The 25,882-nt window shown below is 37.7% G+C and overlaps 1 protein-coding gene across 6 annotated transcripts; it reads right to left on the minus strand.

Moving 5' to 3' along the window:
• On the minus strand, positions 1,364-25,432 carry LOC109833496 (probable tetraacyldisaccharide 4'-kinase, mitochondrial). Of its 6 annotated transcripts, none has more exons than XM_020401185.1 (9): positions 25,151-25,432; positions 24,932-25,055; positions 23,782-24,009; positions 18,818-18,916; positions 16,649-16,858; positions 14,804-14,863; positions 12,780-12,860; positions 12,399-12,607; positions 1,364-1,800 (listed from the first exon to the last, which is right to left on the minus strand). In XM_020401185.1, exons 1-8 carry the CDS (start codon positions 25,327-25,329, stop codon positions 12,437-12,439), a joined length of 1,152 nt encoding a protein of 383 aa, XP_020256774.1. In that variant the 5' UTR covers positions 25,330-25,432; the 3' UTR covers positions 1,364-1,800; positions 12,399-12,436. The 6 variants fall into 6 exon arrangements, 3 of the variants coding, with proteins under 3 accessions (XP_020256774.1, XP_020256773.1, XP_020256775.1); XM_020401184.1 differs by having other exon boundaries at positions 18,767-18,916; positions 25,151-25,431; XM_020401186.1 differs by lacking the exons at positions 24,932-25,055; positions 25,151-25,432 and adding an exon at positions 24,593-24,766 and having other exon boundaries at positions 18,767-18,916.

Consider the following 25,882-nt stretch of genomic DNA (forward strand, 5'->3'; position numbering starts at 1 on the left):
AACATGAAAAATGACGTTCAATCTGCAAGAACATGTTAGAATTAGAATTTTAACTTTCAATTCTCACAGTAATTTTAAAATTTTGATGACAAAAATAGACCTTCCACACCTTTGAGACATGTGTTTTGTTTTACTTGCAAAGGCCACAGACTAATTTTGAAACTGAAAGTTAACCAAAATATCGTTTTACTTGACAAAAGACCTTTGACATAATCAATTCAGTTTGAAATATCATTAACTAAAATCTTGCATAATTTCAGCTTATTATGAAACAATTGATATTGATGGTATTTGAAAATGTGTTACAGACTTACAATCCAAATACATTGCAGTTTAAGCGCACAACAAGAAGATACACAAGCTCAAGCTACTTTCTTTCGTCAGATCTTAAATTATGTACTTCCATGGTTATAAAATTCTTGTTTATTTCCCAAATTTTTTTTCTGCAGGTGTGCTAAACCGTTTCACCGTATCCGAGGAAGTATTCATAACCGTATCCATTAGAATATGAATATGATTACTAAAATTTATAACCAATAGAATATGGTTACGGATATGATTTTGTAGTGAAATATCCGCACTCGTATCCGAAATATTCGATTACATATTAGTCATACTTTTATGATAGTTTCAATTATTAGATTATGGAATTGTGGTTAATTTTGATAATCAATATGTCTAATCTTAAGTTTTCAATTATAATGAACATATAAACGAACTCTTTTGTATCACATGAACTATGTTTTTCTCAATACTATCTAGCTTTCTCATATTCGTTTTGTATCCGCATGCATATCCGCTTATATATTCGTATGTATATCCATAACTGTATCTGATTTTAGCAGATATGGATATGAATCCTTACCAAGGTATATCCATATCCGAGATGGGTAAGCGGAAACGAATATTATAAGCATAATATCCGAACCGTATCCGGACCGAACGCACCTCTATTCTTCAACCTTTGCACGTTCTCCAATTATATCGTAACATAAAAGCAGGTTTCAGTTATGTAAGCCAGGTGTTCCACAAAAACACACTTGAGAGTGCACCTCACAATTCATGGATCAACTTTACAGTTGAACTTGAAGCTTTTACCTTTCAATAATTTTCTATCAAAATCATGATAGTGATGGTGGCTTTACAGGGTGACTTTAGGTGCGAAGGCCCCAATTTACTCCATGAAACACAACATGTTTCAGAGACAAGTCATCTTCATCTCTGTGTCTTAAGAGAACTGAAAGACCACTGCTTTTCATCACATGAATGGCTGTGTTGGGAACCACACAGACACATTTTTATTTTCATCTGCAGCGACCGATGGCTGTGATCAAGGAAGAATAGAGTTCTATGGAATAAAGCAGTGAGAAATAGATGGGCTCCATTATCATGAAAAGAAAGGAAGAAAAGAACTGACATACTACAAATCTCTTTCGAGCAGTTGCTTTCTCCTGAAGACAAGAATTGACGAGTTTTCCAACACTAAATACAACTTTTCTGTGTGAAAGCTATCATCAGAAAACATGTATTTTGATTGAAGGTTAAATATCGTAGTCTGAGCACTTGGAAAAGCTTCTCTGAAATTTGCCTGAGAAGTCAAAAAGCAGAATACCTGCTAAAGGAGAATATCCTACAAAAAGCTTGTTAAAGAGTTGTGATGATTGTGCTGATCTGGTTCGTAGTTGCCAATCATTTAGATCATGAATCCAGATCAAATGTCTTCAGTGGCACCAGCCGCCAACAACTATCAAGCATCGCATTCTTCCAACAAACTCAATGCACACTTCAACATATGTGTACCTTTTCATCGTAAAAGAAAAGGATGAGAAAGAAATTCAGCAGTTAAAACTGAAAACCTACTGATAATTTTAATCGGTATGAGCTCAAGAAAATCACACAAGCATCACTTGATCAAGTCAAAGCAACGACTTCTTGTCAACAGCTGTACCAAAATTCAATCTAGCTTATATTCTTCGCCTGGATGTTGTACTTCGTTCTAGATACATTAGTATTAATCTTATAAAACAAACATGAGGAAATGAGACCTTAAGTGTCATCTCATTTAACTTAGGCGATGGGGAGATAGCTATAACTAATAAAAGCATTCTTCTCTATATGATTTAATTTGATCATCCTGAATTTCGTACATAAATGTAAAAAAACATACAAATAGTTATCTAAGTAACCCATTAGAACTAGAAAAGTGGAACATGAACAATTTGTGGGATAAAATTTTATATGTTAGTCGAATAGAAATAGAAATAGCATATATTTTTAAAGTGTTAAGTCACTTGGAACTGCACTAAACCTAGAACTGTAATAGTTTTCAAAATTATCCCACTTTTTATCCTACCGACGCGTGCGCGCACACAGATATATGAAACTCAGTTCCACCCTTCAAAATTGTCCCACGTTTTGGCTAAGAACTAGGAGGGAGAAAACTAGAACTGAAACTAGACCCAAGTTCTCTTCTCCTTCCTCTTTTTCTTCGACGTCACAGCCTCCATTTCAAAATGGACTGGCGTAAGAAGTTGGATCGTGGCAGAGCTTGAGATCTCGTTGATCCTATCCCAACATCAACTAATTCGTTGTACACATCCATCTACAACTCACCTGACCCTTGTTCTCATTTGAATCAAGAGTCCGAGAATATTATGTTAGCATATTGAGGCCTTCAATATAATTCTTACTTAAATACATGTTACAGTTAGAGTTAAGGAGGATTTTTTTAACGAAAATTTAAATTTGTTCTGTTTACTCGCCATATCCATCATATTGGAACTGAAGAGGAATTTTGAATTAAAATTTATATTCTCTTGTCTAAATTTACTTGCCGTGAAAATGATTACAATAATAATCATAAAAATATTGTTGTCACTAAATCATAGTACTCTTTTATAAGATTTTATATTAAATAATTATTAATTAATCTATTCCTTTATACAAATAGGAGAATCAGAGAATTTCTATTCATGCTACAGTAAATTCAACAGTAAAATAATTACTATAGTATGAATAGTATTTTATTATTGTGGCACACTGAAACACTGTATCGTTTTCAAAAATGCGAGATACTGTAGCAATGCAAGGGACTTATGATTGGTGTTATAAACAGTAATACTATTAGTGTAGCATACGGGAACACTGTAGCGCTTTCAAAATACGAGATACTGTAGCAATTCAAAAACTTACTATAGCATTTAAGAAACATGATTGTTGTAGCATGAAAAAATTTATCATCGTGCTTTACAAGGATCGCAAACTAGTAATAGTAAGTTTAAAAATATATAAATTGTCATATCATTGACAAATATAGACTATATACTTCTTGATTGTCTTAAATTATCCCACATTATATTACAAATATATCCCGCTTCATAAAATCATCTCTCATAATCCCACTAAAATATCCCACTTTCATAAAATTATCCCAGTTCAACAATTATCCCAGTTCTACTAACAAATATCCAATGGACTATTCCACACTTACGTGACAATAAAATGAACAGTAATAAAATGAACAGTATCCAACATCAAACTGATCATCCAGATACGTGCACGGGACTTTCGTCGTGTTTATCAACGTAGGAGAAGTCGTGTTTCAGCCTTGCACCGGATCTCTGCAATGTGGTTTTGATAATTTAGATTTTTTTTGTTACTTTCAGTTTAGTAGTTGATTTGAATTTGAATTGTGAGATTAGATATGATAGTTATTTATTTTGATATCTAATTGGTTGAGAGAGATTTGATTGAGAGATTTCCAAATCTGTAATATTTTTCTCTTTATAAGCTTGCTATAATCAGAAACGAAAATCAATTGAATGAATAAATGAAGAAAATATTCCGTTACCTGATTTTGGTGTGAAACCGTACAGCCTAGAGGTGTGAAACCCTAGCCGTCGTCTTCTTCCCCCCCTCTTCACCTCTGAACAGCAACTCAGTCCTCCCCTCCACCTCCGACAATAGCCAAACACCCATGCTTCCTCATTCTTCAACAACGTCGCCGCCCCTACTCCTCGAATGCCCTGACAAACCGCCGATTGTTCGTCCCATCTCGTCGTTGCCTACGTCCTCCCGCCGTCGCATCACTCCATCCTCGTCAAGTCGATGCGGTCGCCACTTCAACGACCAGTTGATGTCGCGTCCTAGTCGTCGCCAGTTGCAAAATCGCATGTCGCTTGCGTCATCCGCCGCCACGTTCTAGTCCCGCCGACTGCAGCATCCTCCAATCGCCGATTCCTTCCGCAGTCGCGTCGTCCTGCAGCCGCGCTGTCGTCACATCGTCTCTCCGCTCCCCTCAGATCGAATAACAGAGAAGGCATTTCGGATCTGGAGTGTTTTGACCAGAACCGACCCCATTTCATTTAGGTCTGCTTTTGTTTTGGTCCAGACCGAGCCAGGTTTAGTTGAACCTGATTCCTAGTTCAGATTCAACCCGCACAGTTCAACCCGACGAAGTTTCGTTTCTCTCACTCAGTATTTTTTATAATCTCATTTTTATTAGTTAATTGCATGAATATATCACATCTAAACTCTTATCATATATTCACTGCTTAGATTGAATTGGTGAGTTGAGAGTAACTGAACATGTGACTTTTAATTTCGATATTGATTTTAGAACTTGCGAAATGATAATTAATATTGCGATTAAAATATTTGAGAGTGGAATTGTTCATGATTATCGTTATAAATCTTGTTAAAAACCATCTATCACATTAATTATTTCGAATTAATTTCCTACCGAATATCATGAATTTTGACGAAACGGTGCGTTGTTCGAATTAAATCGCTGATTCCGATAGACCCCTACCCCGTTTTTCACATCATTTTTGGTATCAGAGCGTAGTTCTAGGTTAGGAAATTGTTTTTAGTTGAGTCTTTATAAAAAAATCAGTCATCTCATTTAGCTGTTGTGCACACCATTCATCTCATCTAGTTGTTAGTGCATGCCCACTCGCACCGGTCTACCCTATCGATTAGGAGAGTCAAGTGAGTCGACTAGTGAGTCCAGTATGTCAGGCAACACCGATCCCGAACTCCATAAGAAACTCGATGAGCTAGCAAGACAACTAACTGTCGTAGTCCATAACTTAACAAATTTTCAAAATGACACCAACGAAAAGTTTGCTAGGCTCGAAGAAGCACGTGTTGCAACCCCGCCACCGCAAGGTCAAGGTTATGAACAATTCGCCTCACCGCTGCAAGGTCAAGGCTATGGAAACATCGTTCAGCGACCCCCACATCAACCGATACCTAATCCGGATGCACAATACCTGAGGAGTATTAAGGTCAGCGCACCAACCTTTGACGGCAAGCTCGACCCACAAGCTTTTCTGGACTGGCTGAAGAACATGGATTGCTAATTCGATTGGTACGCTCTGACGGAACCCCGAAAGGTCAAGTTCGCAGCGATGAAACTCACCAGACACGCCTGCCAATATTAGACCAACCTCGAAACATTGAGGCACATTAGAGGTGAGTTACCGATTACAACTTGACGAGAAATGACCAACGAACTAAAACAGAAATACCTTCCGCCATTATTTTATCATCGATTGCTAGACAAGTGGCATCGTCTCACTCAGCACCAAATCCGCAAAAGAATACGTTACACAATTTGATGAAATGTTTACTCGATGCAGCACTATTGAGCAAGAGGCGCTAATGAAGGTTTTATCAAAATTTAGAGCTGGATTGAGAAGTGATCAGCAAACCGAACTCTTTACTAGGGGAGTAGACACCCTTGAGAAAGCTTACGCATTAGTTCAAGATCTAGATGAAGCCAAATCCCATCAATCTTATAGGAGTCAGGATTTTAGAACTCATTCCTCTCAATCTTCCCGTGCCACTACTTCTAGTCATCCTCTGAGTCGATCTAACACCAGTTCTTCCCAGTCTAAAGTCGACCCCAAAGGCAAGGAGCCGGAGAAAGATTTCTTCAAGATTGGCCCTCATATCAAGTGTTACAAATGCCAAGGGTATGGGCATGTTTCTGTGAACTGTCCGACCCATCACAATGTTGCTATCATCGATGGCCAATACGAATATGAACCTGAACCTGACAGCGATGAGTTTGTCCATCAAGTTGACGATGATACCGATGATTTCGAGGATGATGCAGATGATACTGTCTTAGGTTGTCTTGGGCAAATTGAAACTCCTACCGTATCAGTTGTCAGATGCGTCATCTCCTAACCCAAGGCTGTTGATGATTGGAGACGTACTTTTATTTTTCATACATTCACAAAGATTAGTGATAAAAATTGTAAAGTGACCATGAACAGTGAAAGTTGTATTAATGCGGTCTCCTCAGCTGTGGTCGCCAAACTTGGTCTTAAGGTTGTACCTCATCCTAACTCATACAATGTATCATGGATTAACGACACCGCACTCAATGTCCAAGAGAGATGTTTAGTCCCTCTTTAATTTGCCATTTATAAGGATAAAATTTGGTACGATGTTCTGAAAATGGATGTGGGTCAAGTTATTCTTAGAATGCCCTAGTTGTTTGATAACAACATTCATATCTTCGGACGATCCAACATGCTATTGTTCGAGCATGACGGGAAGAAGATCAAGCTCCTTCCGGTTCAACCGAAAGGTAGTGACAAGAAGCCCGATCCAGACAAGTCTTCCCGAGGTGTTAACCTGATTGGGGCTAAAGAAACCGATCGTGAAATGGCCAATGGAGCTCCCGTATTCGCCCTCACTGCACGAGAAGCCCCTAAAGACGTTGCTGACGTGGTCCCTCCAGAAGTCGCTCCTGTGTTGGAAGAATTCGCTGATGTCTTTCCTGAGGACCTCCTGGACCAATTACCCCCGATGCGTGATATCCAACACGTAATTGATTTAGTCTCGGGAGCAACTCTTCCCAATTTACCTCACTACAGAATGAACCCCAATGAGCACGCAGAGCTGAAGAGGCAAGTTGATGAGCTGCTGAAGAAATGCTTTGTCAAAGAAAGCATGAGCCCCTGTGCAGTCCCCGCATTACTGACGCCAAAGAAAGACGGAACATGGCGTATGTGTATGGATAGTCGTGTGATTAACAAGATCATGGTGAAATATCATTTCTCCATTCCCCGGTTGGATGATATGCTTGACTTAATGTCTGGAACCACCATCTTCTCTAAGATTGATCTTAAGAGTGGCTACCATCAGATTCGCATCCGTCTCCGTGACGAATGGAAGACCGCTTTCAAGACGAAAGACGGATTGTACGAGTCGATGGTCATGCCCTTCGGCTTGACTAATGCTCCGAGCACTTTTATGAGAGTGATGACTCAAGTACTCCGCCCTTTCACGGGAAAATTCTTGGTGGTGTACTTTGACGATATCCTTATTTACAGCAACTCTCGTGAGCAATACGTGGACCATCTACGTCAAGTCTGTGCTGTGCTAAAAAGAGAGCAACTCTATGTCAATCCTAAAAAATGCACTTTTCTTACACACAAGTTATTTTTCTACGATTTGTGGTCTCTTCTGAAGGAGTATCCGCTGATCCTGAGAAAGTTAGAGCTATCGAAGAATGACCTGAACCCAAAAACATTAGGGATGTTCGAAGCTTTCACGGACTCACTATTTTTTATCGTCGATTTATCAAGGACTTCAGCACCATCATGACCCTTATTACCGATTGTTTGAAAAAATATGAGTTTGAGTGGTCAAAAGCTACTACCAAGACATTTGTAGAGATAAAGCAAAGAATATCGCAGGCACCTGTTATGTGCCTGCCCGATTTTTCTAAGGTCTTCGAAATTGCGTGCGATGCCTCTGGAATTGGTATAGGTGGAGTCCTATCTCAAGAAGGACATCGTGTTGCTTACTTTAGTGAAAAGTTGAATGATACAAGACAACGCTATTCCGCCTACGATAAAGAATTCTATGCAGTTATACAATCTCTTCGTCACTGGCGTCACTACCTATTACCGAAAGAATTTGTTATATATTATGACCACGAGGCCCTTCGATATATTCACTCTCAAAAGAAGCTGAATGCTAGACATGGTAGTTAGGTTGAGTTCCTCCAGGACTACACCTACACGATTAAACATAAAGCGGGAGTAGAGAATAAGACCGCTGACGCACTCAGTCATCGCATGTACCTTCTCTAAATCATGAGTGCGAAAGTAGTTGGTTTTGAGAAAGTCAAAGAACAGTATGAATCGTGCCCTGATTTTAGCGAAGTTTATACTTGAAGTAGTTGGTTTTGAGAAAGTCAAAGAACAGTATGAATCGTGCCCTGATTTTAGCGAAGTTTATACTTTGCTGAATGATGGAGTGACCCGTGAAAGAACAGTATGAATCGTGCCCTGATTTTAGCGAAGTTTATACTTTGCTGAATGATGGAGTGACCCGTGAAATTGATGGCTTTCTTCTGAAGGATGGATATCTTTTCTATTTTCGTAAGTTGTGTATTCCTGACACTTCTCTGAGAAAATTTTTGATTTGGGAACTACACGCTGAAGGCCTTGCAGGACATTTTGGGAATAACAAGACTGTCGAAGCAATTGAATGTCATTTCTATTGGCCAAGTATTAAACGTGACGTTGTTAGGCTAGTGGGTTGATGTCACAACTGCCAACTAGCTAAGCAACATAAGCAGAGCACTGGCCTGTACACTCCTCTCCCTGTCCCAAATTGTCCCTGACAAGATGTCAGTATGAACTTCGTGTTAGGACTCCCGAAGACAATTAGAAAACACGATTCTGTCCTTGTTATGGTGGACCGATTCTTCAAAATGGCCCACTTCATATTGTGCTCCAAAACTTCCGACGCTGTTTAGGTGGCTAAACTGTACTTTAATAAAGTTGTTAAACTACATGGACTATCAAAAACCATTGTCTGATAGGGATGTTAAATTTACTAGTTATTTCTGGAAAACCCTTTGGCACAAAATGGGAACCAAGCTTTAATTCTCAACGGCTTTTCATCCCCAAACCGATGGTCAAATTGAGGTAGTTAACAGGAGCTTAGGTAACCTATTGAGATCGCTAGTTAGCGAAAATCTTAGGGATTGGGATCAACATCTGCCTACTGCTGAATTTGCTTATAATAACTTTGTTAATAGGTCTACAGGTGTCAGTCCAGCTGAAGTCGTGTATGGTTACAAGCCTAGATAGCTTATAAATCTTATCCCCGTGTCTGCACATCATAGAGTATCTGAATCAACATCTGCATTTGCATCTCGCATTCATGACTTGCATAAAGAAATCAGTATAAAGATCAATGACAGCAATACTAACTATAAAATACGAGCAAATCTAAAGAGGTTTAAAGAATTTAGTGTAGGCGATTATGTGATGGTCCGGATACGTCCGGAACGGTTTCCTCCGGGAACTGTTAAAAAGTTACATGCACAAAGTGCTGGACCTTTTAAAATTCTTAAGAAAATTAATGATAATGTTTATGTTCTCGACCTTCCTGAAGGTTTTAATATTGGTTCGACTTTTAATATTGAGGATTTAGTAGAGTGCAATGGCCCACATTTTAACCCTGACAACCCACTGGTTGATGAGCCTACCTCTGAGCCTATTTCTAAGAGCTCCCCTTTACCTCCACTTCCCCAGATATCACCCACATATACAGCACATGACATTGATACTATTATTGATGGTATCCACAGGTACTTGGTTCGTTGGAAAGGTCGTCCTGAGTCTGATGACACTTGGCTCGATCGAGGTGACTTACAAAGGCTGGATCCATATCTACTTGAGCAGTATGACAGCCATCACGATTTACACTCGACGGGGTTAAGTTCTCTCCCATCTGGGGAAAATGACAAGGACATCCAGGCACGTGCACGGGACTTTCGTCGTGTTTATCAGCGTAGGAGACGTGTTTCAGCCTTGCACCGGATCTCTACGATGTGGTTTTGATAATTTAGATTTTTTTGTTACTTTCAGTTTGGTAGTTGATTTGAATTTGAATTGTGAGATTAGATCTGGTAGTTATTTATTTTGATATCTGATTGGTTGAGAGAGATTTGATTGAGAGATTTCCAAATCTGTAATATTTTTCTCTTTATAAGCTTGTTGTAATTAGAAACGAAAATCAATTGAATGAATAAATGAAGAAAATGTTTCGTTACCTGATTTTGGTGTGAAACCGTATAGCCTAGAGGTGTGAAACCCTAGCCGCCGTCTTCTTCTCCCCCTCTTCACCTCCGAACAGCAACTCAGTCCTCCCCTCCACCTCCGACAATAGCCAAACACCCCTGCTTCCTCATTCTTCAACAACGTCGCCGCCCCTGCTCCTCGAATGCCCTGCCTGCGCCGTCCGCCGCCGCGTTCTCGTCCCGCCGGCTGCAGCGTTTTCCCGTCGCCGATTCCTCCGCAGCCGCGTCGTCCTGCAACCGCATTGCCGTCACATCATCTCTCTGCTCCCCTCAGACCGAAGAACAGAGAAGGCACTTCGGGTCTGGAATGTTTTGACCAGAACCTATTTCATTTAGGTCTGCTTTTGTTTTGGTCTAGACCGAGCCATGTTTAGTTGAACCTGATTCCCAATTCAGATTCAACCCGCACAGTTCAACCCGATGAATGTTTCGTTTCTCTCACTCAGTATTTTCCGTAATCTCATTTTTATTAGTTAATTGCATGAATATATCACCTCTAAACTCTTATATATTCACTGCTTAGATTGAATTGGTGAGTTGAGAGTAACTGAACATATGACTGTTAATTTTGATATTGATTTTAGAACTTATGAAATGATAATTAATATTGCGAGTAAAATATTTGAGAGTGGAATTGTTCATGATTATCGTTGCAAATCTTGTTAAAATCCATCTGTCACATTAATTGTTTCGAATTAATTTCCTGCCGAAGATCATGAATTTTGGCGAAACGATGTGTTGTTCGAATTAAATCGCTAATTCCAATAGACCCCTACCCCGTTTCACATCACAAACCAAATGTGATCACTTAATGAATGGGTTAGATATTCATATACCTAAACTACGTTGTTTTATATATGCATATTACACGTTTTATAAGAAGGAAATGAGATGAACGATTAATATCATGCAAAAAAATCCTTAGTAGTTAGTAATCACTCTTTCACCTGAGCCAAGTAAGGTGGCACCTACAGTCTCATTTCCTGTAAATTAAGAGGTTAGCATTAATAATATTTAAAATCACCCAATTTCATCATGTAGAACATTTACCGGGTAAAAAGGTACCACAACGAGTGCCAGATTGTCATAAAACTCATACTGTCAAAAGGTTCCATGTTACCATCATTTTGAGCTAATCAATTTTTTTTTAAAATCTTTCATCTCGAATTCAGACCATATGATGCGGTTGAAATATAAACCTGAAACTTTCGCAATACTGGAAAGAACAAAATTGAAAATGTCAAAATGGCTAACCTCCTCTAAGTGGCCCTTCTCACTTAGCACAATTGCGCATGAGAAAGGAGATGCTTAAAATTTCTTAATAGAACTACATGGATAAGCTAAGTTCGCTTCAGTCACCTATAAAATTGAGTATTACTCCCTAACATTGTTTTAAATATCGGCCGATAATCGATATTATCGGCCGAGTTATCGGATTTTTGAGCTCTCCGCTAGGATAAGTTGGTTTTGTAATCGGTTATCGTTTTGGAGTGATTATCGGCGAGTTATCGGCGTTATCGACACTTATCGGCCGATAAGTAAGGCTAAATTATCGGGATTATCGGCCAGTCATTTTGAGTTGAGTTGTTGGGTTTTTAAAACCCGACCCCACCCGTTTTGTTAATAATATGAAACTTAAAACCCGAAACTTTATGAATCCGACCTTCAAACCCTAACTTCGTCTCCGACGGCTGCTCCTTTTCTCGTAGGGCGCTTCCTCCGTTATCTTCATCTCATGTTCTCTGTGTCTCTTCGTCGCTCGCCTTCATGAACTTCAACCTTGAACTTCGTCGCTTGCCTACCCTCTGTCAACCATGTTTTTTTTGTCCAGAAACATGGCTATATACACATGTTGTGAGCTTTCCTTCTCTTGTAATTCCTTCATGCACACACTTTCTCTTTTGAGTAATATCAGTTCTATAACTATTCTTTTATCATACTTTGCTTTTCTGTTTTTCCTGTAACAGAGACTTATATAAGAAATTAGTGAATAAACTGTACATACTTTGCTTTTCTGTTTTGGTATGTTTATATTTCATTAAGCATGCTTAGATTATATTTTTTAGTTGTTATATTATATATATACACCATCTAGTATATTGCTCCGATAAATACTACTTATCCCCGATATATCCCCGATTTCCGCTATCCGATAAGAATTTTGGCCGTCCGATAAATCCCCGATAACCGATATTTAAAACCTTGCTCCCTAAAACCTAAAAATAAGGAAGAAATGGATGCTCCATCATCAGCCTGCCTAAAGAAAGAAAAGGATACTTACATATTAGAGTCCGAACCCTTTTGTCAAGAACAGTTAAGTCATTTCACATAACCATGCCTTTCATGTTTGTCGATAAGAAGCCTACTTAGCTGCATTCTGAAATCTTCTTCTGTGTGATCCTTAAAAGGGATAATTTGAATAGAAGAACAAAGGACTAAAATGGTCAAATCATCCTGTTCCACAAGAGTAATTGGGTCTCGATCATAATCCTGTATAAATAAATTTAGAAGTTTTATTAGGCAAGAAAATTAAGGGATGTGTAATGGAAAAGTCACCATCGTAGACAAGAGATTGAGAACAATGAAGTCATATTCTTGCTAACATCAAATATTACTAGCTCACAACCATGATAGACAGAGAAAATCAATTTGGATGTAATACCTTCTCTGTCACTACTACAATTGCTTTGGCCTCAAATCCATCTTGAAGCCCTTCTAGTCTCTCTCTGATGATACCGATATCCTAAATTGACAGAAACAACATAAGAATATCAACTGAAACTTTTCCAAATAAATGTCAGGAAGTAATTGTTTTGGGAAGATCACAATAGTTTATAATCACCAAGATTCACTTCTGACAATTTACTGCACTTAACAGCAGCAAGTAGTGGGATAGCCAGAAATTGCAGCTTGGAGGGGCACTCTATTTCTTCTCTTAATATAATTATATGTTTTCTTCAAGAGAAATATGATGTATATTTGAAACATGTATCTTGGGGCTAAATGCTGACTGAAAATCAAGAACGAAACAGGGGAAAAAATTTAATTGATACAAATATTTTCCTTTAGGCTAATTAGCACTTAATACCTTATAGTTTTCTCTTGTTAGCACTTATATACCCCCACTTGCTTTCAACAGCACTAATATACCCTAAAGTTTTTATAATTGACACTTTAATATAGTCTGTTATGCAAATGTGAGAATTTTCTCATGAATATCCCCATGTGCCATTCACATTCTAACTTTAGAATATTGTAAGCCTTAATGTTTATAAATTTACTATAAACCTACCCGAATTCTATTTTGTAATAGAATTGTCATAGGTTGAAAATGGAATTGGGATAGGTTTAATAGTAAATCATTAGAGTTAAAAATATTCTAAAATTAGCATGTTGGTGTCATACAAGAATATTCGAGAGAATATTCTCATGTTTGCATAACGCAAGGTACTAAAGTGTCAATTTTAAGAACTTCAAGGTACATAAGTGCTATAAAAAACAAGTGGGGGTATATAAATGCTTATTAGCCTTCCTTTATCAGTTGCTAAGATAGCTAGCTAGATTTAAAAAAATTAAGCAAAACAGCACAATCCTAGACTAAAAGATCAGTGTCTGCGCCTTTCTTAGTGAGAGAAGCAACTCCATACAAGATGGCTTACTGAGTATCTCTACCAATATATTGGGTTTTTTTTTGGGTGGGGTGGGGGGAAGGGGGGACACGTGGAAAAAGAACTGTCAGCAATCGGCAAACATTCCATCTTTTTGCTTACATAATTAACTTATCAATGTAATAGCAATAGCAAGACGCATTAACTTCCAACTCCCATGTTGTTTTATCCAAAATGGATGCAATTCTCTGGAACATGACATTCTTGTAATACAATCTGTAACTAATTTGTTTAGTTAATAGCACTTTGCACTGGTTTCTCCACACATAAATTAGAAGTATCTGACCAGATAGCACAGTAGTTCTATTCATGAGTATGGTTGTAGTGTTGCTCTTTAGGGTGACAAGGAATTGGACAAATGAGATGGATGTAGTAACTAGGTGACAAGGGAAAGGCAGTGCAGTTCATAATTTTATACTCTTACATACCCCCCTACCCCCACCCCCACCCCCTACCCCAGCAGTGGGCTGAGAGCCTTGTGTGTCAAGCAGCAGGAACTATTTTTTTAATCCACTTTAAATTTGTTGTTGCTCTGATATCATGTCAAAGTTCCATGCCCTACACCAAAACTCCAAGGTTATAATGAGGGTTGAGGGTGATAATTTTATACTCTAATGAAGTTGGGGAAAGCAAACTCTAGTATACCATTAAAATCTGAACTTACATCAAGATAAGTCAAGCAAAAGATAATACTAAGCTCTAAGTATAAAAAATTGAAAACTGTTATTATTTACTTGAATCATATTGCATGACCTTCAGGTTTTCCAGAGGGTTTTGTGCTCGTGTTAGTGGTGGTGGGGGGGTTGTAGCAGCTGAATGATACACTGTTCCAGCAACTAACCGTGGCTAAAACTGTTTCCAAATGATTGATATTATACTCTTAACAGCAACCATCACTTCAATTTAGTGCATGCTTCTCAGGTTAGATATCCATTTCATAATATTCAAATACAGTGAAACTCTTGAATAGAAGAGTTCTGAATTCTTGTATCTGTCTACCAAGATACTTAGTACTTACATCAGCTCGAATCACATGATGATCACTGAAGTCTAACCGGTCAACATGCAATGGTCCAATCTGCAGCAAATGATAATTGGCAGTAAATTTCATAAGGAATTTTGAGTTTTCAGTTAAAAAGTCGGAAGGAAACACATTAAAAAGAGTGATATCTCATTCACTGCTGACGTAACTTAAAGACAAAAATAAGAGAAACATTCGAGAATGCGTTTCCTGAAAGCAGAATATATAAAATAGTTGATTCAATGTGACAAACAAGGTAAAAATCGAACTGATAGGTAAGTCGATTCAATGGTTTCCACATCACATGCCACATTTCAAATGGAAGCTATATTCCCATGCATGTTGAGCAGATGCTTTGATGTATCTTATGTGTTAAAAGTGTCTCCACCTGATACGCCTTGTAGATGGAGTATCAAGCTGGTGTAGGGTGTATAGGTCTGTTATTATGAGTGACTTCACTATTTTGCTTTATGTTTCTTTTTGAACACTACTAGGCCATCATTGGTGTCAGCGTATCTAGTAGCTTTAACCCTGAACCATGAACTAAGACATTGACAGTGACTAGGTAGCTAACAAACCCGCATCTTAGTTGTCCAATGAAATCTTCACTTCCTTCAATTTCATTTTTTTCGTCTACTTCTTATTCATGGTTTTAGTCTCCTTTCCTTGATTTCCTATTACAGGGTTCTGGAATTGTCTTCTGAAAAATTTAGGACTCAATAAACACAGGGTCCTTGGATTCAGCTCATAGAACTTTCATTTATATACACTCATGAAGGTACAATATAAAGAACTTGTCAATAATATGTGACGAGGCATCTTGCATCTTGCGTTTTTTTTAAAAGAAATTTTATGTGTCTTCATGTCTGTGCCACATTAAGTATGTGCCCCATGTCCATATCCATGCAACATACACGAAAAGAAACTGTCCCCACTTAACAAACGCACCTATCCTTCTGAGAGAAAGTGGGTTTACTAATCAAGACATATGCAGTACTTGCTTCTAGTATGATGCAAATGCACAACAGGCCAAGGCAATAGTGTAAACAAAGTATGGCGAATAGATATATATTTTGGGAGTGTTTATTAACGTATGATTTGTACTCTGTTCATAGGCAAGGAGACACTTTTTGGTTGTATATTCAGTATGTCACAGTTTCGTATTCAGGCAGTCGTAACCTAGCAAAGCCTCCTTCTCAAACTGGTCAAATCAGATATGGTTAATGCTGCAAATCTTCACATCAGATATGGTTAATGCTGCAAATCTTCACATCTCGCGACGGAATCTGCATTGATTTGCCAAGGATCATACATTCTTCCTGTTAAAGTGCAAGTAGGCTACCATTATGAATTGATTATAATAGGTTTACAATTAAAAATAAATAAATGGCATTCATTTGGTGGGAAGAAGATGATGAAATTTTAACCAAGCGCGCGCAAACCAACCCAAACAATCAGAAACTGACTTAATGTGAAACTCATGAGGATTGCAAACATTGACTGAATAAACCTCATGCATAACAGGGTTAACAGAGAAGAAAAATGTTATGTTACTATGTACCACAACTAGAGCACATTACCCAGATAAATTGATAAACTAAACAAAAATAACCAGTAGATCTTGACTTTTTTTAATTGCAAGCATAGTTATATTTACTTACATCAAGAACAAGCTAATCCGACCCCAGCTGGACCAGGGTAAATCAGCGCAATAAAACTCCATGTCAAGTAGTAATAATCTAATTTCTTAATCTTAGTAAGGAAATCACCAAGACAATTTACATGTAGAAAAATGACTAAATACTAAAAGCATATGGCCACGGGGGAATCAAGTGGAAATACCTTACTAATCGACTGAACAAAGGCATCTGGGAAGCCAATTCCAGATACACATAGTACAACAATATTATTTATGATGCTCAGTGGCAACTTGGAGTGTGGATCCTTGACTTCAAAAAGATGTGATGGGACCAATCTAGTGAAATAAATAGAAGCTGATGCACATTCTTTTTCCAGAGTAGATTCAATGATTCCGAGTTGTGCTTTAGAGGCCTGGACAGTAAGCCAAAAAAACAACAGAAAAATTACTGATTCGTTATAACCAATATTACGTCTTGTGTAGCTAATATACAATTAAAAACTTGACAACTGTACAACATATGACGGACAGAACCAAAATAAGATGTTTTTCCATAAATTTGTTCACCCACTTACTCAGATGGGCATTAAAGTAGAGGTCAAAACCAACGTGCACACGAAAAAAGACCATGAAGTACAGAATTCCAGATCATGCAAGTAAATAAGATGAAAAAGAAGGCAAATGTCATTTCATTGTATGAATTCATACTGTGGCTCTAAAGGAAGTAAATGTACAGCTATCTTCAACTAGAGAAAAATTCTCCAATAGTACAAGTGTATGTTAGGTTCCCTAGGAAGCAGCGCATAAGAAATTGACTAATTGAGGCCACAAATCTTAAACGATACGAAATTATAACAAAAACAGTGACAAAAAGACCTCCTTACCAAAGTTTTTTAATTATTTACATGAATCCTTTTCTATCCATTCAGATCTATTATGGGTTATATCCTGAGTTTAATGATCAACTATCACATCATTTCCAATTGCCTCCGTCTATATTTTCCCATCCTCATTGTTCCATTAACTGTGGTTTTACCACTTTTTAACTAGCACATGAAAGGTAACATTGAAGTAGTAATTTCAAGCTAGACAGAAGAAATATAAAAACTGTGCATGCTGGTTGATCATCAAAGCATATAATGCGGGGGAAAGTGGGCTGTTAGAGCTGCCACTGACATTGAAGAATTGCAGAAAAGGCACATTGGTTTATCAAAAGGCTAACAAAAATGAGGGTAAAATCTCAAAAGGGCAGTAAACCCATCATATGAAAGCCCAGTATGAAGAGTAAATTACACATACATGACAAAAGAAACTGGTAACATGGTTGCAGATGAATAATTACAAGTTATAGATAAACAAACTGAAAGCATTTCAGTATGGGGAGTTAATATGTTCCAGTTGCACTCTAATTATTTTTCCCAGAGTAACTAAAAAATAGTCAAGTTTTGGTTGCTCACTATTGTACGCAATAAATTCTGCTTATCTGTATGCAACATTATTCCAAAAAAGCAACAAGCAAAAGCTCAAGTGATGTAAAAGGCTTTAGAATGTATAGTCAACAAAAGAATTTCCAAGGAATGCAGCAAATAGAAAAAAATCAAAAAATAATGAATGCAGCATGTGATTCTTTAAAAGTACAAAAATATGTTGAGAATTTTTTTTACGTTGCTTAAAATTGGAAGCATACAATTTTCCATAATTGACTTCTGCATTATATCTCAAAAAATAATCTTTACCATCCGTTGCCAAAGTTTCACCTGTATTCTATAGTTTGTCAAATGCATATTCATGTATTTTTCTTGTTTCCTTTGCCGACTAACAAAGAAGATAATCGCTAATCTATCTACTAGACAACTGTGAAGAATAATAAGTTTCATAACGTCAATGTGGAGTTGAGAGATTCAGAGACCTAAAAGACTGGCTTTGATTACATGTGCACAGGAGATGCAATCCAGAAGGTAGCCGCTGATTCTAGCAAAAACTAGTCCATATCATGAAACTTAAGCTCATGCACCCAAGGAGATACTCCAAAATCCTTTTATACTTGAAAAAAACACATAGGAAGAGGGAAGATCACAAGATTTGCATGGATTGCACATACTCATGATGAATGATACACTTATACAAGTTTTGGAGCCAAATGACAATATATACCCAGTCAAGAGTTAGTAAGTTTTAATGTAACAGCCTGTTGCATGCAAATATATCCATCTAGAGCAAGGCCAACATGAAATAGTTTCATTATAATACAAACATATTATAACCCATGACTATAAGTGAAAAAAATCAAATAAGAGAATTGAATGGCCAGTTTTATATACCAAATCTGCATGATGGATGACGACAATGTCTGCGCGGCCAAGTGCACTCACCGGTTCCCGCAAAGATCCGCGTGGAAGCAAGTGGTTGTTCCCCCATGGCATTAAGCTATTTAGCATGACAATTTCCACATCACGAAACAAACTCAAATGCTGCCTATCAAAGATTGCAACAACAGGAAAGACACAATGTTAGCAAGCTATGTATCCACGAGGGAAGGTATCTTCAAATGTATGTTAACATCTTATCATAATTCTAAATTTGATGTTTACTGCAGCTTGGTAATAACCAATAAAAGACGCTTGAACACCTTGGCTGGCACAAAGGAAACGTAACAATTTGAGCTTGATAATAATATGTAGAGGGGGAAAAAAGGAAGCAAAAACAACCTTATGTTATTCCATGATTGTTATACAAACTGGCTGAAAGTTCAATAACACTAATAATCACAGCAACAGTCCTCAAGATAACAGAACTGTAAGGCAATCAAATAAAGTGTGAAAACAGTCAAAATTTTACTTAACTAGACAAAAGATTTAGAACCCATATCTAGAACTAGAACCATTGTCTTATCATTGCTAAGCATACTTAGCATACATCTTGAATCTATTTTGTCATGCGTACGTGATTAAAAGTTCCATACTGACATTGTTGATATTCTTAAACATCCGCTACCTAAAGCTTACTCTGCAATTGGTGCCAGACCTGAATCAGTCTTGAGATTGGCATTTAAAAAATGCCTAGATGGGTTTACATGCTAAGAGTGGTGCCCAGCAACTAGAGACGCCTCTCAAGTTGCTTGCAGACAAATTTCCTAAGCGACCAAAATAGGCACCTAAACAGGTCACGTTTTCCAACATTGCTTGGGACCGATAAATTGTGACCTCCCTTGCTATCACAACATGGATCTAATAAGTGGATTTCTCATTAGTTTACCCAAGGACGAGGCCAGTCATTTGTTTTTTGATAAACAAAGGTCCTACAAACACTTGGTGCCTGGTCCTATGAAGCACGGACACGCATAACATGAAGCCGTGTCGTGTCCGTGTCGGACACACGTGTCGAACACACGTATCCTATGTATTTTTTAGGATTTGTCTCGTGTCGGCGTGTCGGATGGCCTTGTCGGATCCGTGTCCGTGCTACATAGGCCTGGTCAATGGTTACAGTGGTGGATCCAGAAAAAAATCTTAAGGGGGTTGATGACAAGTATTTATTTAACTAAAGTAAAATATAATATTATAAAGGACATAATGGTATGAGGTGACGGCTCATTTTGCTAAATGAGCTACCAATAGATAGTCATGTGGTGAGACCCACTCTAAAAGTCACATCATATGGGTAGGCCTCAACACATTTTATCTCTTGGTAGCTTATTTAGCAAAATGGGCCCCCACCTCACAACCATCTTATTATAAAAGCCCGCATCTTTTAATATGCCAGTGAGCACAAATAATTAGATTTTATGAGTTTTGAGTTGCTAAAGAACTAAATTCACATACTTAAATAGGCTAAAGTCATATGTTTAGTAATTATATAAGTTGGGCTGCTAATTCACATACTTAAATGTGCTGCTAATTGTTTTGTGATTATATAAGTTGGGTTGCAAATATTTTAAAACTAGAGGTGGTATATTGTAAGTTGAGAAGGTAAGGAAATGATAACTCCATATTGTTAAGGGTGCAGTTTTCCCCCTAACATTAATACAGATCAGCCCCTGAATGGTCACATGTACAGAAACTGTAATAATCAATTTTTTTTTTTATGAAAGGAGGCCCACACCATGTTGGAATTGAAAAAAAATTCTTTAAGGCCCATGTGTGTTAAGTCATCCTAGCAAAAGCACATTAACCAATATACATCTTCATTTCTTCCTTTTGGTTATCCTCTCACAAGGGGTTCCTGAGATTTTGGGTTCGGTGGAAGAAAATTTTCCCCAACCTCCACGAATGATCTTCCACGTCCAAATCCTGAGAATCCCTATAGTTCCGTTTTGTTACAACTCCCATCACAACTAATTAACTTCCTTATCCTTAGGGATTTCTCCCTCAACCCATTCCTTTAAGAACCCAATCACCTTTTCTCCCCATCTCTGTTTCTAAAAAAAACCTGCACAGAAAAAAAAAGGGAAAAAAAAGAGAAAGGAAACCGCATCAGAGAACAAGAGAAGGAAGGGACGAGGGTTGGATTCTCTTTTGGAGTTGGGGCACATAGTCTTCTTCCAACTAATCGGCAAGCATCCTTTTTCCTTGATTATTATTATTATCATTTGGATTTTTCCTTCATGCAAGCATACTTCTCTAAACCTTTCTTTAAAATTTATCCTTCTAAACTTTTTGTTGATATTGTTCATATTTTCATAATTATATGGATGACTTGCTCCTTTGTTGATAATTGATATCTTGGATTTCCAGGCCATGACTATTTAAAAGTACAAATTTATGTGTGTTAAATAAGAGCATTAGTGATTTTGGAATTTTCCCTATACTGTTAAATTATTCCTAGCATGATTTCCCAGTTAGACTTTTTGTTTACATTGAGATTATTGTCTCTGCATGCGGACCTAAACAATTAATATATGGCTTTGTGTTCTCCTTTATGAAGTATGTGCTTGGGTGTTCTCCGAATTTCAGCTAGTATGTAACTATGTCTCCGGTTCTGTGGGATGAAATTCTTTTTAGACTTGAAGACAGTGTTGGTTTAATATATTTTCCCTAGTTGACAGAGGATGAATACCATTAACTTATTTTCCATTTTTTTTAAACCTTTCTTTAAATATGTACTTATACAAATTAGTTGGCTATATGAAATATTGTTGTTAAAGTTTTTCACGGAATATACTGTAGGTTCTTAAATGTTTTGACTTCTAGCTAATGACATATTATTCTGCTTATAATTATTAACTATCACCTGAACAGATAAATTTTTTCAAAATTTTGGCTTTAAAAGGTTTCCAAACTATAGTTAGTTTCAACGACTTTACTCCTTTCCCCAAATGGAAATAGTATATATTATTTGTTTATTTTGATAAGGGAATCTGTGTGAATTGATAAAATAAAATTTCTACCGATCCGAACTGATCCGAAAAAATCAGTTTTATAAGTAGGGCGGTTCGGGTCGGTTTGAAAACTTTTCAACCCGAACCGACCCGAACCGACCGAATATAGTGTAATACTACCTATTCTGATCTCAAACCCTACCCGACCCGTCCCCAAAGAGTCAAAAACTCAAACTCTAAACTCATTTTCTGGATCATTATGGGTTGAAAACAATATCATTATATCAGTATTTAATGCTTCATAATCTCCTACTTTGTTGATATTTTTTTCTTTAACACAGTTTGTTGTTTGATAAGAAGTTTGATGAAGTTAGAACCGAACAAACCGAACCGAACCGCACCGAACCGACTTGCAACAGTTCGGTTCGGTTTTGAATTATAGATGCTTTGGTTCGGTTGTTCAAATTTTGGTAAAAACCGAACCGAACCGACCGTTGCACACCCCTACTTGTAGGTCGGGAGTTCAAATCCTGTGACCTTCAAATTGTTTTCATTTTTTTTCAGTGGGCCTTACAAGTGGGCTTTAGTTTTTTCTTAGTTATTCTTCTTTTTACTTGTTTAAGCTTATAACCTTTTAGTGAACTAGTAGCACATACTGTGGATTTCTGTGATACTTTGAAATAGATTGTGTGGTTGAAATCCGTGTTGATTAGTAAAGTCATCAAATAGGCTAGACTGTGCATGAAGACAACTTCCGTCAAAAATATGATTTATAAGCGTGTTTTCGTAGCATGGCTATGTTCTCGATATCGATATCCCGATATGAGATTTTTCCTTGGCTATTACTATTATTATAGCATCGACTAGACGATGTACCCCTCTTGATTTGGATATGTTCTGGGTCACGGTTATTTTTCATAGTTCTACAGAAGCCGTTCCACGGTAACTCTGTGGTTAGTGCACAACATTTCATGCACAGTTACTTAGATTAAACAGACAAACATGGGGTTTAATAAAGGGGAATTAGACGGAGAATATAACATGTATATAAGCGGGCTTGTGCGTATTCTTGATATCCTGGTATATATATATAAGAAATAAGGGCCCATCCTGACTTGAAGCCGTGTTCCCGAGACGGTTTACGGGAAACCAACTTATAAACATGAAATATTTTTCTCTAATTCAAATAACTTCTAAAATAATAATAATGTGCTTGCGTGTCTTATGATTGACTTTGTTTGATATCTATTATTGGCATTTTTTCCATCTTTAATTGGGTTTTCATTTTTCTTTATTCATACCACATTACACTTACACGCGCATATTTTCTTTATTTTACATGCTTGTTGGGAGTTTTCTGACTCCTCTGGGGTTTGCATGCCCCAGACTCGGTGACTGTTCTTTCTTCGCAGGATCGTGAGTATTTCGAGGGGCAGGTTCATCGACAGTGATCACCGTTCATTCCATTCAGTTTTCCATTTCACTTGTTTTTAGGTAGTTTTTACTGGAGACTTTCCTGTAATCTCTTGTGGATCTTTAGACGAAGAATGTTATCTTTTCTTCCATTTTGGACAGTTATGGACTTTTCACAGACCTCTGAAATTTTAGATATTTCTTTATCTATGAGTTTTCCTTTATTATCTTGATCACATGCTCTATGGTGTAGTTTTGGTTTTATATTGATATACAGGATGATCTATAGGTGTGAATGTGACCGTATAGTTACATTGTCGGCCAAATCACGTTCCAAACTATTATATTTTGGAACCAGGACGTGACAGAAACTCAGACTAACAATAACTTTCAATGGTTTATCGGAAAAAATTAATACATTGTTTTATTTTGTTGGTCTAGAAGCATCAAAAATCTAATTTTGAAAAATTAGTTTAAGAAAAAAAACCTGCTCTATCAGTCATAAGGAAGCAGACATAACAAATTATAGAAATGCACAAAGTTGAAGTATACAAAAAAAAGCACAACTGAAGGAAAAACCAAATTACAATGTGCAAAGACAAATACCTGCATTCCATCATCCAGAATTACCACACCAACTTTTTTATTTTCATGATTTGATTCATATCTATGAGAACTCGATAGTTTCTCAAAAATGAGAGAGGTATCCATCCTCCCATATCTTTCAAGTGTAGAAGCAGCAGTAGTTATCCTGTTTGCACCCATCCCAATCCTTGTAGAAGTATGCAAAAGGTGCCTATGAAGCATTTTAGCTTCATCGCCACCAGCATAACCCTGTGAGTAATCAAAATCTATTGCATCAGCACAATTATATAACACAGTAGACACAATAATCTTCGCAAGGAAAAGACAAGTTTTGATGCTTCTGCTGGATTGTTGGATGTGCATTATTAAATAATGAAATAAGCACCAGGAAGTTGGACAACAACAGCAACTCTTGTGGGGCACGATAATGAAAAATACTAAGATGCGTTAGGATTGATCCTCAAATATATTATTCATTTTACACTGAATTGAACAAGGTCTTTCATATACTATCTAGCACATGTGTTATCCGGATATAGGGTTCTAATCTTATTCTAGTATGGTTGTTTATGACATTTAGAAGCTCGAAGATAGATCCTAGAGTTGTGACTAGATAAAGGTTCTTATAGGTGAACCTGGTCATAGATGGCTATATAAATCCCATAAGAAGCTGAAGACACAACCTTCTACTCAATAGTCTTCTAGCTTCTCTTCTTATTGTAAAGTATTCTAACCTAATGTTAATCTTCTAAGCTAATGGAGCATTATATGTGATATTTCCTAATAGAGTTAGAAAAGAATGTTTTTCAACTGCATCAATAATGAAGAATACATTGCCTTTCATTCCAACTCTGCGGAGGCTAGCTATATGGATCACTTTTGCTCTCCTCAGCTTCATTACTGAGCCATCTTCTCTACAAGATTATCAACCTTCATTCCAATAGGCTTGCTATCGCCTATCGACCGCACAGAATCCTACATCTTTGATGTGCACTTCCACAATACTCATGCAAACTCTAAAATCTACACGAAAAACCATTCCAATCCTCAAGGAGTGAAAATGTGAACCAAATTAACTCTTTGGCATGTGTTCATCTCGTAATCAAAAGGCAAATCAGCAAAATTTATATTTTTTAAAAGAAAAAAACTAAATTCAAGACTGAAAACTTGCCCTAGTGAGAATGAGCGGTGGGATCCCAGCTCCATCCATGACCATCGCTAGAAACTCCGTCATGGGAGTCTTTCCATTCCCTCCCCACGTTAGATTCCCTACGCTAATAACAGGCACCGGCAACCTAAACAAACAAAAGATACAAAACCACCACTGAAAACATCGAAACAAACAGACTGAGAGCGGAACATAAATCTAGGGCTAGGGTTAGGGATTCGCCTGTGTTGATGAAGAACGCCGTGGAGGTAGAGCTTGCGGCGGAGGAAGAGGGAGAGCTTGTAGAGGGAGGAGGCGGCGGAGAGGAGAGGGGCGAGGGAGCGGTGGAGGAACGGGAGGCTGTGGAGATTTGAGTCGGAGGTGGCGGCGGTTTGGGTCACTATTTTCCGCAGCTTCTCCATTGGGGGCTCCGGAGTTGGAGGGAGGAAGAAGAGGGAAAAGGGTTTTAGAAGGATCTCACGTTTGGATTGGGGCCAACGAGCGGCAGGGTAGGTTAGGGGACAAAAAATTAAGGGTTTGTTGGGATTGAGGGGAACGAGGGTGATGGGAAGTTAGGGGAACCATTCATCTCTATTCATCTTGTTTGGGAACACTTAGGAGGTGAAGTTAATTCACCTCCATTCATCTTGGTTCACCCCCAAATAGTATAAAAATTGTTACCCCCCAAATTGGGGTGTAACCAAGGGGAAGGGAAGGTTCACCCCCAAATAGTATAAAAATTGTTACCCCCCAAATTGGGGTGTAACCAAGGGGAAGGGAATTCCCTTCCCTTCCCTTACCCCCCAAATTGGGGTGTAACCAAGGGGAAGGGAATTCCCTTCCCTTCCCTTCCTTTCCCTTCCATTTCCTTCACTCAGTTTCCCTTAACTTCCCTTTATCCCTACGAATCCAAACAGGTCCTAAGTTTATGTTTCCCTTCAATTTGGAAGTGGACAAATTTTCAAAACCATCCGG

The sequence above is a fragment of the Asparagus officinalis genome, chromosome 3 (assembly GCF_001876935.1).
Source record: "Asparagus officinalis chromosome 3, Aspof.V1, whole genome shotgun sequence".
NCBI lineage: Eukaryota > Viridiplantae > Streptophyta > Magnoliopsida > Asparagales > Asparagaceae > Asparagus > Asparagus officinalis.

Excerpts from the sequence above, each read along its gene's own strand:
- LOC109833496 (XM_020401184.1), bottom strand. The coding sequence starts at position 25,329 with ATGGAGAAGCTGCGGAAAATAGTGACCCAAACCGCCGCCACCTCCGAC. Across the intron at positions 24,010-24,931 it reads CACCGCTCATTCTCACTAGG|GGTTATGCTGGTGGCGATGA; the intron begins GCAAGTTTTCAG and ends GATTACTCACAG. Across the intron at positions 14,864-16,648 it reads TTGTTCAGTCGATTAGTAAG|ATTGGACCATTGCATGTTGA; the intron begins GTATTTCCACTT and ends CATTTGCTGCAG.